Source organism: Camelus dromedarius, chromosome 9, assembly GCF_036321535.1.
Source record: "Camelus dromedarius isolate mCamDro1 chromosome 9, mCamDro1.pat, whole genome shotgun sequence".
In the NCBI taxonomy this organism is placed as follows: domain Eukaryota; kingdom Metazoa; phylum Chordata; class Mammalia; order Artiodactyla; family Camelidae; genus Camelus; species Camelus dromedarius.
The window spans coordinates 4,175,955-4,192,848 of record NC_087444.1 but is presented as its reverse complement, the minus strand read 5'-3'; the positions used below and the strand labels follow the sequence as shown (position 1 = coordinate 4,192,848).

General features: G+C 49.5%; 1 protein-coding gene across 1 annotated transcript in view; it reads right to left on the bottom strand.

The window, feature by feature from the left end:
- Positions 1-16,894, bottom strand: part of SLC44A3 (solute carrier family 44 member 3) — a 64,437-nt gene that overhangs the window by 11,613 nt on the left and 35,930 nt on the right. The window contains 2 exon segments of the mRNA XM_031457641.2: positions 12,962-13,045; positions 15,569-15,725. Of these exon segments, the coding sequence (XP_031313501.2) occupies positions 12,962-13,045; positions 15,569-15,725 (241 nt within the window).

The window sequence follows — 16,894 nt, the reverse complement described above, 5'->3', positions numbered from 1 at the left end:
TCAACCCACTGGTACGTTTGTTCCTTCAGCAGAACGTTATAGGATTAAAAGGCTGCCCCAGAGGCCACCTAGGAAAACCCTCTCACTTTACTGATGAGGAAAAGGAAATCTCAGCAGGCTACGTGACCAGGCGGAGGTGACGAAGACGGGACATGAATCGGATATTCACAGCCACGTCCCCTCCTCCAAAAATCCAGAAAAAGCCAAGTTAGGCTCTTACTGACCAGGGTTCTCGGTCTCCTGATCAATAGAAATGGACAAGAGACCAGGGGAGAAACTCAGGCAAGGCTTTACCGGGACTCGCGCTGCAGCACAGAGGGAGGGAGCAGAAAGAAGTGCCAGGTGCCTCACTCGCCCCCTGAGCCGGGGAGGGGCGAGCTGGTCCCTCACATGGGGTGGGGACGGGGTGGGGGGGGGCGGGCCGGAGCGGTGGCTGGGGTGGCCTGCCCACCCCTCGGTGGCGCTGTGGGCAGGGATCACTCCCAGAGCCTGCTTTAGCTCCCGACACCTCAGAAATGGGAGGTGGGTTTTGGTCTTTCTGTAACTTCTTGTTCCTAACTTGGCCCCGCTGCACCTGCAGGTGGTTATCTTCAGTCCCTTACAGCTCCTTTGTTTTCTGTTGCCCGAAGAGACATCAGTCCAGGTGCCAAGCACTGCAGCGAAAGGCCCCAGGTCCCAGCCTGTCTCGAGGCCACTGCCTCTCACTGGACTCGGCCGTCACTGATGTGCGAGCAGAGCTCTGCCCTCCACAGTGAAGACCCACCAGGACAAGGTGCTCAGTGAAGAGGCAGCCAGGGGACAGGGCTGCACAGGAGTGCTGCTTTCATCTAACAGGCCCTTTCCGGAGGGCCCTCCCGTGCCTCACTCTCATCCGAACCGTGCACGATCGTGGAGGGAAGGAACAAGGCGGAAGGGAGGACTGGACTTCCGTAGGGCAAAAGTAAAGTTGTAGCCCCTTGAAATGGCAAATGCTCATACTGCTTCTGGGGGGGAGGGCGGGGAGGAAGGTAATTGGGTTTATTTACTTTTTTTTTTTTAACAGAGGTACTGGGGATTGAACCCAGGACCTCGTGCATGCTAGACATGCACTCTACCACTTGAGCTATACCCTCCCCCCATACTGCTTTTTGACTTCAGGCTTTATTAGAAAGACGACTAAATGGATGGGTTATCCCCAGTTAGTGAAGACCATTGGTTTCCTCTTCTCCTTACCCACACCCTCGACAAGGAAGTCCAGGCAGCACAATGAAGCCACTAAAGCTACAGACTTGGGATCACACGGATCAGCACACAGTAGCAAGCATCCTGGATCAGCTCTTCAGCCTCTGGGCCTCAGCTTCCTTGTTCACACAGTGAGGGTGACACCTGCCTAATACAACTTAGACTGTGTGTAAAATGTTTACTGTGGTGCCTGGTGTGCTGTAAAACTCAGTAAATGGCTATGTTATGTACAGACCTGAGAAGATTGGTTCTTTAGTTCAGAGAAGGTCAAACACCTCTGGCTTGAAGCTCAGGACCGAGGAAGTGGTGAGAGGGAGATGGAAAGTAGAGGTGGGAAGGTTTACACGTTTCACGTATTGCACGTCTGGGGGGAATAATTTTTAAGTCAGGTGTCTGTCCCTCTGTCCCTCGCTGTTGATGGGGGTGAGGCTGGCGAAGCAAAAGTTGACCTGTTAGGCTGACAGAGAGCCTGGGAGCCGGCTGACAGGTCCCTGGCTGCCTGGAGTAACTGCTACTCTGTCCATGGCTTGGCTTGACTCAGCGGGCAGTGAAAACTTATAAGAAAAATGCATCTGCTTAAAGACATTGACTGTGACAACAGATTTCTTCTTTCTGAAGCTTCAAAGACTTCCATTTTGGCTTCCTTTGTCCATGAGCACTCCTGCTGAGAAAGCAGTTTCTCTTGCAGTCAGTCCTGGGTGCTGTTAGGGCAGCTCCAACAGGAAAGGGCAGCTCTTTCGAGCCTGTATTTCCTTTTTCTTTACTGCCTCCCTGCTACTCTTAGCAGATACTCCAGCAGATGTGTGAAGGCAGCGCGAGCCAGGGCCAGTGCTGGGAAAGCGAGGGCTCTCCTAGTCCGTCATCCTTCCATCCACAGACATGGATGGAAGGTGTGCCTCCGCTCAGCTCAGGGCTGGGGACAGGGCACTGAGCCAGGTCAACAGGACTGTGTTCTTGGACCTCGCTAAGCTTCTTTGTTGCTGCCTTGATGGAGGCAAGACACAGGCATGACCAACAGGCCCAGAGGGCCCTTCTCACCCTCCCCGAGCTGCGTGCTGGTGAAGTCATTTGGCCTCAGCTGTCTCACGCCCTGGATGAAGGCAAGTCTAGCAAATGCCTCTCCCTGCCCCACCCCTGTGCCCACTGAGGCCTTCTGTAAAAGGCAAAGGAGGGGGAAGATGAAACCACTTGAAGAACTTCAAAGACTGGATCCATTTGCCAAAACTTTTAGGAACTTTCTAGTCTGGCCTAGATAAGAAAGTTAATTGAACCAAAATTCTCTTAGTCACTTCCTCTCCTATTTTTCACAGACCTTGTCTGCAGAGATAAGACTCAAAATGGAAGGAGGACGGTCCAGCTGTCCCGCATACACGTGTGATGCTTTACTTTGCTCTCCAGACTTCTGTTTTTCACCCTGTGTGCATTTCCTCCTTCCTTTCCCCTCCGCTCTCCTCATTCCTGCAGGACTCAGGTGCTGAGCTCACTCCTCCAGGGGAGGGTCAGGAGCTGGTGGAGGGGTGGATGCAAGAAGATACCTCGTCTGCATTTTGTACTAGCTTTCGACTTCCAAAATTTTAAGCTCCTCCAGCCCTTACTACCAGTGGAGATGGTGAAGGAAGGGGATTCCCAGTAAGACCTGAGTGTCTGGGAGCAGCAGGCGGGCGTGCAGGTCCCCCTCCACCTCCAGATTAGAAAGTGAGACCCCCTGCACTGGGGGGAGATCTCTGGGTCCTGACCAGGGGTCCAGGTCTGCTTTTTTGAGCAGAGCAAGGAGAAGCGTCAGGACTCTAAAGGGTCTGCTCTGGGTTTGCCAGGATCTAGGGGGTTCCAGACACAGGGGGCTTTCTGTGCTAAACCCAGAGCAGTCCCAGACAAAGTGGGAGGGTGGGTTCTACCACTAGCACATCCAGGTAGACAGGGCCATAGCCGGCTTTCCCAAAGACACCTGCTTCCCAAGCAGAGCCCGAAGGAGCCGTGAAGATGGGAAGATGGATGTCTCAAGGGCTGCCTGTGTGTACTAGTGCCTGGGGCTCTCTGACACCGCGGATAACCCCCGGGGGTCAGCCCGAGAACAACAGGTTTCCTGCCAGCCCAGTGGAACGGGAGCTCACAGTCAGAAATTAGGTTGAGAGACACAGTACGGTATTTCTTGTACATCTGAGTCTGTGGCTGAGATTCACAACCATGTGGAAGCTGGTCCAAGGTGAGGCTCGGAGTGGCAGCCCAGAGTGCCGTCAGACTCTAGCTCGTAGCAGAACATGGAATCGGCAGCAGCTTTTATTCCCTCGACCCCTGTGACTCACACCGCCTTCCTTTTTTATTAACCTTTTTTTGAATGCATTTTCTAGTCCCTGGCCAACAGGTGCTTCCTGCTCCCAACAAGCCTTGTGTCTAAGACAAAGACAACTGGGGAGCGACAGCTAAGGGATGGACTCGGTCAGTGCCTTGCTTAGAAGGGCGTGGAAGGCAGGAGGGGAGGGTGTGGAAGGCAGGAGAGGAGGGCGTGGGCTTCAGGGGTGGGCCGTCTGAGCCTTGGACAATGACTCTGCTCCAGAAGCAGATGCAGGTAAAGAGAAGTGACATGAGGAAACCTGCTCTCCATCAAGAAGAAGATTAGATTTGGGGTAGGAGCTACTTAACAGTTTAATTTCATTTCCCACACTAAATGAATTTGGGAAATGTCAAAGCTAATCCATAATCTTTACATTTCTTAAACACTTAAGGTAATGTTGAGAACTTGGATTATGAAAGTTCCATCTTCCATTTGAACCACCCCACCCCGGGCCCCACCCTGGCTGCCATCACGGAGGATGGCCCAGCCTCAGTGGCCCGGGAAGCATGGCACCCACGGCGCACACTAGCCTGCGGGTGAGAAGAACACAGGAGGAGGCGATGGGCAGCTGCCCTGGCCCCGCCTTGAACACTGTTCATCGGAGCACAGGGTTTTTATGGGTCACCTGCTTCCTTATTTATGGGGAGGCTGGATTTTGCTGACTCCAAAGGTAGTTTTCACAGATCAAAGTTAAAAAGCACAGGAGATCTCCCTCAGCGTATTTGCAGCGTGCCGAGAGCATGTCATGACAGGAAGGGACGAAGTACATTAAGGGTTTGCTTCGTGTCCTACATGGAGCTCAGACTTGTGAAAGGAGACTTATGGATAAGCAAATGGTGAGGCCTTGGGTCAGATGACCTTTTGAACCAGTTGTTGGAAACCTCCCTCGGCAGTGACACAATCACCCCTGACTGCTGAAAACGGGGTGAAGAGGGAGACAATCAGTACTAGACGCAGAAGAGGGAGGCCCAACGGATGTGCCGTGCGGGCCGTGTGTCCTGAACCTCGGGCCGGAGTCATCTTCCGTCTCCTGGCCGTGGGTTTGGATTTGAGTACCGGCCTTCCCTCACCATCACCCTTCTCGAGGGGAAACTTGGGCATCATTCCGGACTGCAAGGATCAGAAGGGCCGCTCTTAACAAGTCAGCTCCCCCGAGTCGTGAGCGCAGCGGCACTGGCTGCGGGTGGCGGGGAAGAGAGAGGCGCGCCTGGAGAAGCGAGCCCGGCGCTGCCGCAGCCTCACCGCGCAGGCCCCCCGCCGCTCCCCGCGCTCCCTGCGCGCGGGCGGGACCGCAGCGCGCTTCCGTCTTCTCCGCTCGGCCCTCTCCGTGCCAGGCACCAACCCAAGAGCCTTGCAAACATTATCTCCTTAATTATTTACAATAACCCTGGAGACAGGCATTGTTACACCCAATTTGTCTGGCACGTGGTGGCCTTCCAATATTTGGTGAATGAACGAATAAATTAAAATAACTAAGCCTCTTGTTTTCCTCACAAAAGAAACTAACATTCACGGGGCAGGTGCTAAGAGCCAGACCCCAGGTATTAGTTTAACCAACCCTCTCAGCTGCCTATGAGGTAGGTGTGAATTTTGCTTTATATATGGGGTACCCAAGGCTAAGTAAGAGAGGTGAAGTGACCTGGCCAATGCCACACAGTAAGTGGAGGAGCTATGAGCCAGACCCAGCCCTGTCTGCCCTCGCTCCGCTCTACCGCACGGCTGGGAAATGGGGAGGGGAGAGGGGGGGCAAGAAGGAGCTCTCAGAGGAAGTGGACAAATATCTCCAGAAGAAGGGGAGGGCTGAGGTGTAATGAGGAGAGACGATGCTTGGAGAAGGAAACTGGGGGCTTGGTACCATCAGTAAGAGGTGAGGTCCCACCCTTCTGTCCTGTGAGCCAGGGCCTGACTTCCACGTTGTCCAAGGTATGGGGGAAATCCATTTAGAGTTCTGCGTACGAGGTGGGCCGGGCCAGCTCACATCAACACACTGTGTGATGTGACGTGCTTGTCTGTTCCTAGTGTGTCAGTGAAGCTCGGGAGGGTGCGGGGAGAGAAGGAACAAGGTAGGGAAGAGCAGAACCAGAAAGAGCCCTGCCCACCGCGTGACCCTGTTTGACACACTCGGACCCCACATTCTACTGGAACGAGGGGAGGGTATCCCCTGATCGCTCAAGTTTTGGGGTCTGAGTTCCTCCCTGTAGAAGGGGTTCCCTAGTGGACGAGCGAAGACCCGGGTTTAAATGACCCTGGTGGGGGCCACCTCATGTTTGCATTTCCACGGCCAGGGACTTCCTTCCTTCCTGATTCCTCTCCTTCGTTCCAGAGGCGGGGTCTGACTTGAGGTCCTGGGTGAGTTTGGAGGGAGGTGCAGAGCGCAGGCTGGCTCAGCTCCCCATCACTTCCCTTGGGATCTGCCTGCCACCGAGCACACACCTTCTCTGCCGAGTTTGCAGGGGAGAGCCCAGGGGCAGGTCCACGGGGTCGGCGGGGCCTGGGGAGGGCAAGTTGGTCTGTCTGTCTTAAGGGTGAAACATTACTAAGCTGTTCCTACAATGCACTTTCCAACCTGCTGATTAGGTATTCAAGGTGATGCTTTTAATCTTTATCTCCAACTCTTGGGTCTCACCATTGTTCAGAACTTGGACAAGGAAGAGGAGATGACTTTCAAGGCCCCCAAACCTCCACACTCAGCTGTTACTTTCCTCCAGCTAACCTGGAGCAGGTTGCTCCTTAACTTCTCGGAATCTGAGTGTCATCATCTATGGAAAAAAGATCAACGGTACTAATCGTACGTTCCTCATGGACTACTTGTGAGGATGCAGGGAGGTGACACACACAGAGCACTTAGCACAGTGCGTGGTACTCGGGAGTGCCCGGTAAGGGGTGGCATTCTTGTCTTCGGGAGCTGTACACCTTGGAGGGAGCCTAACCCTCTCTTGCCTCCCAAGAGAATTTTCTGATTAGCTGAGGGCCCATTGCATAACTCACCCTCCCTTCCCTATAGTGAGGCAATCAGTCATTCAACAAACATTAATTACTTCTCCAAGATGGTTGAAGAATTTCAAGTCAGGAAGGAACAGATGGCAGCTGCTCTCTGGGCCTTTTCCAAAAGTAGGAGAGGCCACTGAGGCCCACTTGGGGATGAGGGCTTTGGGCCTCACCCTCCTGAGCCCTGAGCCTTGCAACACGCCCACAGCAGGTGGGAGCCAGGCTCCGGAGAGGCTGCTCCGCAGGAAGCCACACAAAGCCACGGCCCTAAGCCCAGCAGGCTCTGAGCCACGCACCAGGAAACATAAGGATACAGTCAGCTTTCTCCCAGACAGTCTGGGGCCTCTGACGAATAGGTGTCTCAATTCCTTTCTATCTAAAGTCAGGACAGTAGCATCTGCCATGAAACAGCTGTGCCAAGAGGAATACCATCATCTATAAATGGCCCTTAATGCAGACTATCATATTGACACACATGTGAGCTTCTTTCTACAACACGCACACACAGAGGCCTCTCTCCAGGGCTCTTCCCATCAGCTGGCTGCCCCAGAATAGCTTCAAACCAGTCGGTAGGGGTGTCAGGATTCAGAACTGCCGCTGTCATGGAAAGAACAGCTGTCTGGATGCTCTGGGATGAGGCGATGTCAGCCACCTCAAGAACTGTGTCCTCTTAAGAACCTTACATCATTCTCATAATCGAGTCAGAGAAATTGCATGATATTCATTACTTTTCTTTTCTGCACTGCACATGTTGCCCTGGGGAGAGGAGAAGAGGAGGCCCTGGAGATCCGCCAGCTGGCTGAGGATGAACCAAAATTGGACACGGAAGGGTCGCCAAGTGCCTTTGCTCCTGATGGACTGCGAGGAAGAGAATCACTGAAATCGAGCTAACTGCTAGGAAAGTGGAGGCAGGGAGCGAAGGCTTGGAGATACTACAAAGTCACATCTGCCACAAAGGCTCAGAAGACAGAGACCAACATTATGCTCCCCGAAGGCACTGGCAGGCAGTGTGGGTGGGGGCGGGGGGGTTATGAAGTCGGGAGGGGAGAGATGTGTATGTTTCCCAAGTAGCAGCAAGCTTCTCTCTGCACTGGACTCGACAAGATCACCTGGGCCTTTCTGATCAGTGTATTTGTTACATACAGGAAGCCATGGGCATTGCCAACCAAATGCCAAGAGGTGATAATCTACGCTTTTCTTGGTGTCTCATATCCAGAGGGCTGCCACACTGAAGTGGGCTGGCAACCTGACGGGCTGCACAGGGCGGATCTGAGGCACCCTGTCCTCTCCTCAAGTCACGACCAGGAGATGCAGCAGAGGCTCCCCAGGCACCCAGTGACCCCGCATACTGGCCCACAGCCAAAATGGGAGGGGAAAGCTACTGGACATTACTCTCCACTGCTGAGAACGACTGAGGTGACTGGCATCTTACCAGCATCTCAACACCAGCTATGGCACTGATTTACTGCTGTCACTACAGAGCAGCAGTGTTGGGACAACGGCTCGGGGGAGGCATATGGAGGTCCTCGCACACTCTCAGTCCACTCAACAGGATTTGGAGGCTCGAGATCAGGGCAACATAAAACATCACTGACCTTTGTGATCCCAGGGTAAGTCCTCACCATGGACAAGAGGTACAATGTGGGAAAAATGATCCTGCCACGTGGAACACAACGGGAAACCATGCACGTCACATGTCTTCCATCCTGTCCCATGTCCCACATGGAATGGCTGCAGTGCGGCCACATGGTACCCGCACACCCCAGCTCTTGGCCGGCACCACAGCGAGGTTCAGCATGCCCCCAAAGGATGGGGTTGTCATTTAAGCTGACCCTGTCTTTCTGCAGAAGCTCCGTAAGGTGGAGGGACTCGTCCAAGTTCCACAAAGAAGACACAAGCCAACTGCTGCTATACCCAACTGAGGTGGCCTTCACCTAAGAGCCCCTCCCAGGAGGTGGAGTGGAAATCATCATTCTTGCAATTGTTTGACCTCAGCCCATGGCTCACTTCCTACATCCATTCCCACTTCTGCTGGAAGAACAAAGGATTGAAAAGGAACGCAACGCTCAACATGGTAAAAATATAATGCATTAAACAAGACCCAAATAATCAACAGAAGAAAAACGGTAAATAAGACAAGAATAACTGCAGTTGAAGAAGACAGCCAATCCAAGGGGACTCTGCTGGTACACCCGGAGCAAAGCGTTCTCTCCCCCGTCTGCAAAATCCCAGCACTGCCCGGGCGCGGTCACAAGTTTTGTAGGGTCACCTTGGCAGCCAGACAGCTTAACAGAATTATGAATTTGAGTCCTCAGGAAATTAAGTAAAGCACCCATTTGGTTCATGAATGACACATTTCAGTAAGCTTTAGTAACGCATTAAGCACTTAATTGATTGGTAAAAAGCCGTTAGTTGTATGAGAAAATGAAAATCCATAAAATTCTGTCATTTGCCATAAGAACTGAAGAAAGAATATTCTGGAATGTTCAAACAGTTTGGAACCACAGGAAGAGTCCTGTGGCCCCTAGAGGGTTTCAAACCTAGAGGAACACTGATCTAGAGTCCCCATCGGTGCTGGGACAGATATCTGTGCCCTCCATGGACAAGACACACGCACTTAGGGACACAGCTCCATGAGGAGCCGTGTGTGGACCATAAGGGAACAATGAGGAACAGGCCACCCCCGCCCACGGGTCAGCCTGCAGAGCCCCACACAGGAACGTCGCAGTCAGGCTCCTGGACAGTGCGGGCGGGGAGAGAGAGGGAGGCTGCAGGAGCCCCTCCCTGAAAATCTCCGAGAACAGCCAGGCAGCACCCCAGAAGCTTTGACACAGACCCTCCTGAGGGGAGGAGGTGGGCTCCAACCACCCTGGCTAGCCTCTTCTGGATTTATAATTGCACGAGCCAGTCTTCACTCTCTTCGCTGTCCCCACACCTTTCTTGTCCTCCTCTGCAAAAATCTGCCTGTGACCAGCCCCACTCAACTGCCAGTACCTGATGTTTCTAGAGCCTGGCTTGGACAGGTGCTGAAGAGACCCCCCCCCAGACAGTTCTGACTCCTCTGGCTGTTTCAAATGCACAGGGGTTCAAGGCTTGGGTCCTAGAGGCAAAATAGATATGGATTCAAATCCCAGTCCTGCCACTAACTATGCGCCCTCTCTAAGCCTCGGTTTCCTCATCTATAGATTGGGAACAGCCATCTCAAGGGGCTGCGGTGAAACTCACAACTGCTCCCACACAGGGCAAGTGCTCAGCACCCAACTAGCAACACAGTGAGTGCCAAGAGCCCACAGCTGTGGGCGGGTGACCCCCGGTGGGTGCTCAGTGCTCAGGCCTGACAAATCCAGCCTCTTCTACGAAAGCTCTCCTGGTCATCAAATCCAAGAGCCTCCCCGACTACCAAGACTCCCCTGTCCTGAACTTCACAGTCCTCATTCCAGCACATTCCGTCATATCAAGGTCTCATGCAAATGCCTCACACTGTCCCCACTCCCCAGATTAGCCTGTCAGCTCCTGGAAGGCCTGGCTTTGCTTTATACTGACTCTGATCACCACAGTCCTCTCCCCCATTACACCTGGTTCAAATGGTTCCAATACAGCAAAAATAAACAGTTGTTGGATAAATAAATGTACGATGTGTGCACACGTAATATTTTCAGCTAAACACACAATTGGTATTTATGATGCAGGGAGAAAAGTAGTGAGAAATGATGAGATGTGGGGTTTCACTCCCCGCTCCCCGCCCCCTGCAAGTGAATTACTGCTCAGCCTGAAGCTGGGGGTCCACAAAATGGGGCAACTGCCACCAGCCTCCCTCCCAGGACTAGTGAAGACAGAGTAGGCTTTTAAGCAGCAATGGTGAAACACAACCAGCTCCCTGATGTTAAGTAAAGAGGAACACGTGGGGTCTGATGGTGACAAATGCATCTCATTCTCGTTCAGCATTTCCCAGCTCCTTCTGCACAAAACTAGGAAAATAAAAAAATAAGCCTCAACTCCTTTAAATCTGATTTCCAGAGAAAATCTTTTCCTGGCAACTCATTCCAGTGCCAGGAAATTTTTCAAGAGGCTAATCTAAATTCCTTCTTTCACCCTAGGCTCGCTTTCCTTTGCCCACTGCCAAGTGAGGTGGACAACAGCTCCGACCGTCATTGCACAAGAATTGTCTTTATTCTCACAAATCTTTATTTCCCTCTGTTCCAGTGGTTGGTCTAGACTCCAGGCGACCTTTCCCTGCCCATCAATATTCACATCACTTCCTTCACTTTCTTCTCCATTCTTTGTCCTCCTCTTTCTCAATTTCCTAACCCGTGGGCTTCCCAGCAGCGCCCACATCAGCAGGCACCGCCTACTCCTCCGGGAACCACCTCAAGTTCCAGTTGCTCTGACAGCTGGTGTAGCCAAGGCCGCGCGCTCTGGCTGCACGACCAGAATTCAAGGGACCCACCCCTGTCTGCAACCCCGATTCACTGTGAGCTGGACCCTCAGGGCTGGCTGAGCCTTTCTGTGATTCAGGGCCACTCATTGCCCGTGTACGTCTGCTGTGAGGATTCCTCCCCTTTATAATGGTAATTTTAGTGTGGTTAAGACTAACACTACTTATGATCTTGGGAACATTTTGAACTTCTCAAAGAAAAGGTACTGGGTTAATACAAGGTGCTGAAATGTCAGAATGCAGAAAATATGTCCCTTAGGACAGCAGGGCAGAGAAAACCAGCACGAACACGGTACAGTGTTTCAAATGTGTTTTTCAAATGACAGTGGCTTTCAAATGTGTTTGGGCAGCAGGGTCCTGTCTTCAAACGAACCCTTCAGGGGCCCCCCACTCCCAAACCAGGGAAGGCGGAGCTTCTCGGGCGGCAGGCTAGTGGTGGCAGCGGCGATACAGGCCCAGGCCTACCTGCCCTCCTCCTCCTCACCCATTTCTCTCCCCTCCTGCGGTGGTGGTCCCTGCAGCATCCACAGGGAGCCCCTCGCTTCCAGGAGGCAGGGAAGGAGGGACACGGAAAGAATCTGAACTTACATCATACAGTGAAGGGATGGTAACTCAACTTTAGGGCCCCATGGGACCACGTGGCCAACATATTTGTATATCAGTGGTCCCACTGCTTTGTCTTTCTGGTCTGTTATGTTTCTAAGCTTGATCTTCATGTATGTGTAGTTTATCATAGTGTGTTTTTGTAATGCATCTCAAAATCTTTGTGAAATAAGATGGTGTCTGGATACGTACACACAGTTCTAGGAGAGAGAGGCTGGCATATGACACTGTGACAAGACACTCTATGGTCTGGCCTGACCTGCTACATGACCACCATTCTGAAAGGTTCTCTATGCTATCTTACTGTTTTATGCGTGCTAGCTTGAAGCAATCCAAGCGAAAAGTAAATACACTCTAAAATGTGTTCCAAGATTCTCAAGAAGGGCCTTAATAACAGGGCTTTACTACAAGAGCATGATGGCCTTCCCAGAACAATGAAAGGTATTCTTAATAGCACTTACAAGATATTAAACATCCATGCTATAATTACTCCCCTTACTTCTACTGGTACATTTATTAGGAAGAGGGGCAACTATAAGAAGTGCTTTTCTAAGTGAGATTTCTGTGAACATTTAAATTGTAAAATGTCCTGCTGACTTACAAAAACACTGCTTTGTGTAAACTTGACTAAGGGTTATTAAAATTTCCCAAATTAAGTACAGAAAAACAAAACATACGTTTAAAGTTCATTCAATTTGATAGACTCAGAAGAAAAAAATTTGAAATTCAAACAATCAAAGTATATAATTTTTCTGATTTTTAAAGGAATATTTATAGCTTGAAAGGGAAGGGCTGGTAAAAGATTGAAAAAATATTAGGGAAGCAATTCTTTTCCTATTTCAGGAAAATTACAGTTCTCAGAGAAGATACTGAAAACTAACTCTCAGCTTATATACATGCATTGTGTAAGGGTTTCTAAAGCCTCCTCCCCTTTTTATTTCTGAAAAGATGCACAGATTTGAAGCATGGCATTAATGACCGAAGGTTCTGAGGTAAAGGTCCGCAAATTACAGCCCAGGAATCAGATCCACCAGGCAGCCTGCTTCCTCGGGCCGGAGCTAAGAATAATTTTCACATCTTAAATATAGTTGGAAAAAAATCAAAATAAGAAGCATATTCCTTGACATGTGAAAAATATAAAACTCAAATTACAGTGGCCATACGTACAGTTTTACTGAAACAGTCATGCCCATCCATTTACACCCTGTCTAGGGCTGCTTCCCTGCCACCACAGCAGGGCCACGTGTTGCCACTGACACTGATGGCCCCAAAGCTGAGAATATTTACTCAGTCGAGCCTCTTACAGAGGAACTGGCCAACCCCTGACCTATGAGATGGCGCCCACCCGCAGGCCCCTCTGAGCACCCCTGGGGGAGACGTACCTGGTTGAGGTGGCACAGGCATTTGTCAAGACACCAGAAACAGCAGCCGCAGCATCGGAACACGCACCTGGACCACGCGCTGTGCTGTAGGGATCGGGTTCAGAGCCAAAGGGACAGAGTCAGAGACAGCACAGGAAAGCAGCAAGCAGGCGGTTTCTGCGAACTCGCACTCACTGTGTTCCCACTTGGAGCCCCGTGTACCTGGGGAAGCGGTACAGTAGTTCTCAGTCGGTAAGGGAGAAGCCCTTCTGCTTTGCATACGCTGCTCCTGCTAATTGCTATCATTGCTACTACCGATGAGCGAGGTTTCGCTAATGCTAGGACCGATGTTGACTTCAGCAGACAGGGAAATGAGTCAGCCCGTATTTACTAGCATGGGTGAACTAGAACTCTGGTTCTAGTGGGAACAAAACAAAACAAAACAAAAACCTTTTCTTCCCTCTTCATCTTCCCTTAAGTGTCTTCAATTATAAACTCTGCTTTTCAAACCAAAGCTTATATTCATGAAAAATTCACACCCTAGGGACAATAAAACTAACGCGCTGTGGATACTGGTTATGTGCCCACATTAAAAAGAAGAAAGAATCAAGTTTAATTTTTTTTTTGAAATAAATCCAATAGTGAACTTTTCAGGGCTAACTTTCAAGGGATAAATTAGTCCTTTGAAATAGAACTTGTACTTGTGTATAACTCAAGAGTGAATAATTAAAAAAAAAAGTGAATAATTTAACGAAACTTGTTGGGGGGCCGGGGGAAGGGGTGACTGAATGTGTTCTACCCACCGCCCAGAACCCCCTCGCCTCAAAAAACTCCCTGAAAACAATCCTGAAATAGTTCTCCATGAGGACCCCAGGAATAACTCAGCCTTATATGGACATTTTCTTGTCCTGGTGTTAATTTAATTGGGTGAAACTTGATCTGGATACTTCTCAGCCTGGCTGTGGTTGTGAATGAGCCATTTAACGGAGGAAAGATCTCATAGGGGCCGTGTAAAGTGTTTAAATTGTAGGCACAGCGCTGGGCTGTAAGGCTGCCACGAAAGACCTTTTTTTTTTTTAACCTAAGAAAGGACACATTTCTCCAACAGTGACATCACTGAAAGGGGATTGGCGCCTTGGGCCTTGTGGGATCTGGGGTTTGATAAACAACCTTTTAGACCTCCGCCGGGAGGCTGGCCCATTGACTTCTCTTTTAGATTTATGGAGACTGTTTCCCAAAGAGTTTAAGGTGCCTAGGTCTAGGGGCGAGAGATCGTCCCCTACTGCTCATTAACTTACAGTGACCTATTACTAATGCATACACACACACACACACATACATACACACGAATATATTTAATACACAATTAACCATAGGGATATATTTAAGAATTAAAAAGCTATTCTGTTCTTTCAGAAGTCCTTCTCTAAGTGTCCTAAGTTTGAAGGATCAACTTCAAAATGCATGGACCAGAGGAGCCACACTTGTCCTCGCTGTGTGAGTGCCTCTTCAAGCCACAAACATGTGCCAAGCAACAGTTCAATAGAAATACAAGAAAATACTCTATGATCAGGGGCAATGGCTTAGCACACACTGCAAGATAAGGAAGCCAGATAATTTTATGTGAAATTCAACCAATTGTTCCTAATTGACATATTAATATCAAATTTTGATTATGGACTTAAGAAATATCAACAATTCATATTTCTGCTTAAAAGAGCAAACAAAAACAATTTTAAAGTATAATTATAAATCCCAGCATAAAACTTCCCCAATTTACTACGAACACATACTGATACCCAAAAGGTTGGACATGTACATTCGTCTGTTAAACTCTAGCCAAGTCATCGAAGCTGAGGTGGAGATGGGAGGGGAAGGAGGGAAGGTTAACACTGTGAGAACAGAAATGCTGGGAAAAATCCAAGCTTCCCTTGTTTGGTAAGACAGAAATACCATGAGAACAGCTGTTTTCCTGGTGTTTTGGTTTCCACTGGCATTCATAACCAAATGTGCATGGAAATAAAAACCAGGGAGGGGAAAAACCCCAGGCACAAAAGCCCCATAGTTTTCTGTCTTTTGAGTCGAGATTTAGGGCAGCTTGCCCACTTCTCACTATTAAGCATGCACGCGTGTGCACGCGTGCACACACCCCCCCCCCCCAGTAACTTCCCTTGGCACCCTCCAGGAAACACAAAATGCAGGGAGTATTTTAGTATTAAAGCAGAAACAAATACTATTCTTATCTTAGAGTATATTTGTCTTTCTATAAAAAAAATAGCTTGATAAATATCCATTACAACTTATTTAAATTTCATCTTAAGAATTCCTCCCATTTGTTCAGCATTTAAATAAGAAGGAAAGCCAGCAAAGAGAAACACTCCCTCCCCACACCACCTCTGCCACCATGTTGGAGAAAATCCAAAAAACAAAACTCTGAGCAAAACAGGGATTGGGGACAAAATGTTTGCAGGGGGTGGGGTGGGGGGGTGGGAACTGAAGAACACTGGAGCTTTCTGAATGGCCGCTGCCACAGGTCACATTCCTTTCCGGGGACCCAGGGTAGTTTTCCAGTGATTAACTTTTCTGTGACCCAAACACAGAGTGCACTGTTTTAAGGTGCTGCCTTACCTTCTCTTTCAGCGTGTTATAGATGTACGTGAGGATGGTTCTTGGAATCCTCACCACCATGATTAAAAATGACCCTTTTACAACTGTTCCCTGATGGTAGCAGAAAAGGGTGGAGAGAGATGAAAGGATGGGGCGATCAGGAGGGTCATTTTTATTTCTGGGAACAGACAGAAAAAAAAAAGACAGCATTTTAAAAAGGCTATTTAGAAATAAACAAAAAACTTCTCTCTGGTTCAAATCAACTACAGTACAACAATTCAGAAACCATGATGCCATCCGCGTTTGGCAAAATTTTTACACTCCTTGGTAGCTAACGTTAAGTGATTTCTAGGATGAAGTTAATTCCTTTTGGTGGCACTCAGTGTTACAGACAGACATGGCACAGGAATTGTTAAAAATACTGAGAAGTTAAAACAAACATGTTTTCCTCTTTGCAACACCTACCACCTCCACCAGTCCTTTAAATGGCATATTGATCCCATTTTCATTTTCAGAAGTTTAATTACATAATCATCCCCAAGGTTTAAATTACACACACAGCATATGTAAATATCGCCAGTACTAGCTAGGGGATTAAAATCACCACCAAATCACATGACCAGGATTGGCAGCCGGAGAGGTACCGGCTTACAGTGCACGGAGGGAAGGCTCTGGCTTCCGCACAGCTCCAGGCTCCTGAAATCCAGCTGATTCCTACTCTGCTCTTTAAAGGTCACTTCACTGTGAATCATTTACGGGACTCGTCATGACACAGCTCCCAAGAATGCAAAAGTCCGTTTCACAGGCAGGAAAAAAAAAAAAGTGAAAAAGAACAGAGCGGGCACAGCCTTCACCCTACCCCAAACCTGAAAGATAAAGCGCAGGAGGGAGGGCTGATGCAACCCCTCCCCGACCCTCTGATGCCAGTTCTAGAAAATGAGGCCCTTTCCAAGAAGCTACTTCACTGATTCCAGGGGAAGCCTGCTTCCTTCATAACGGATTATTCTGCAACTTGCTCTGGTTGCTAATAAGTCACTATGAATTAAGGGTTTGACAAGAGCCTAGGTTTTGAGGGAGGAAAAGGAATGCAGCCAGAAATGTTTCAAGAGTTGGCAATGGCCGTATTTTGCTGTTACTTAAATCATCCAGGAAGGAAGAGAGAAAGGAAAGTAATATTGGAAGCAGAATAATTGCAACGCAGTTGTCCCGCAGAAAGGGCGACGTGTGTTTCAACTCAGTTTTGCTGGAAATAGGAAATACCAGGCAGCTGTCGCTGACAGGAACTGATTTTGATCTGATGAACCAAGGGCAGCCCCGCCAGGAAAATCGTACCCATTTACTCCCTTT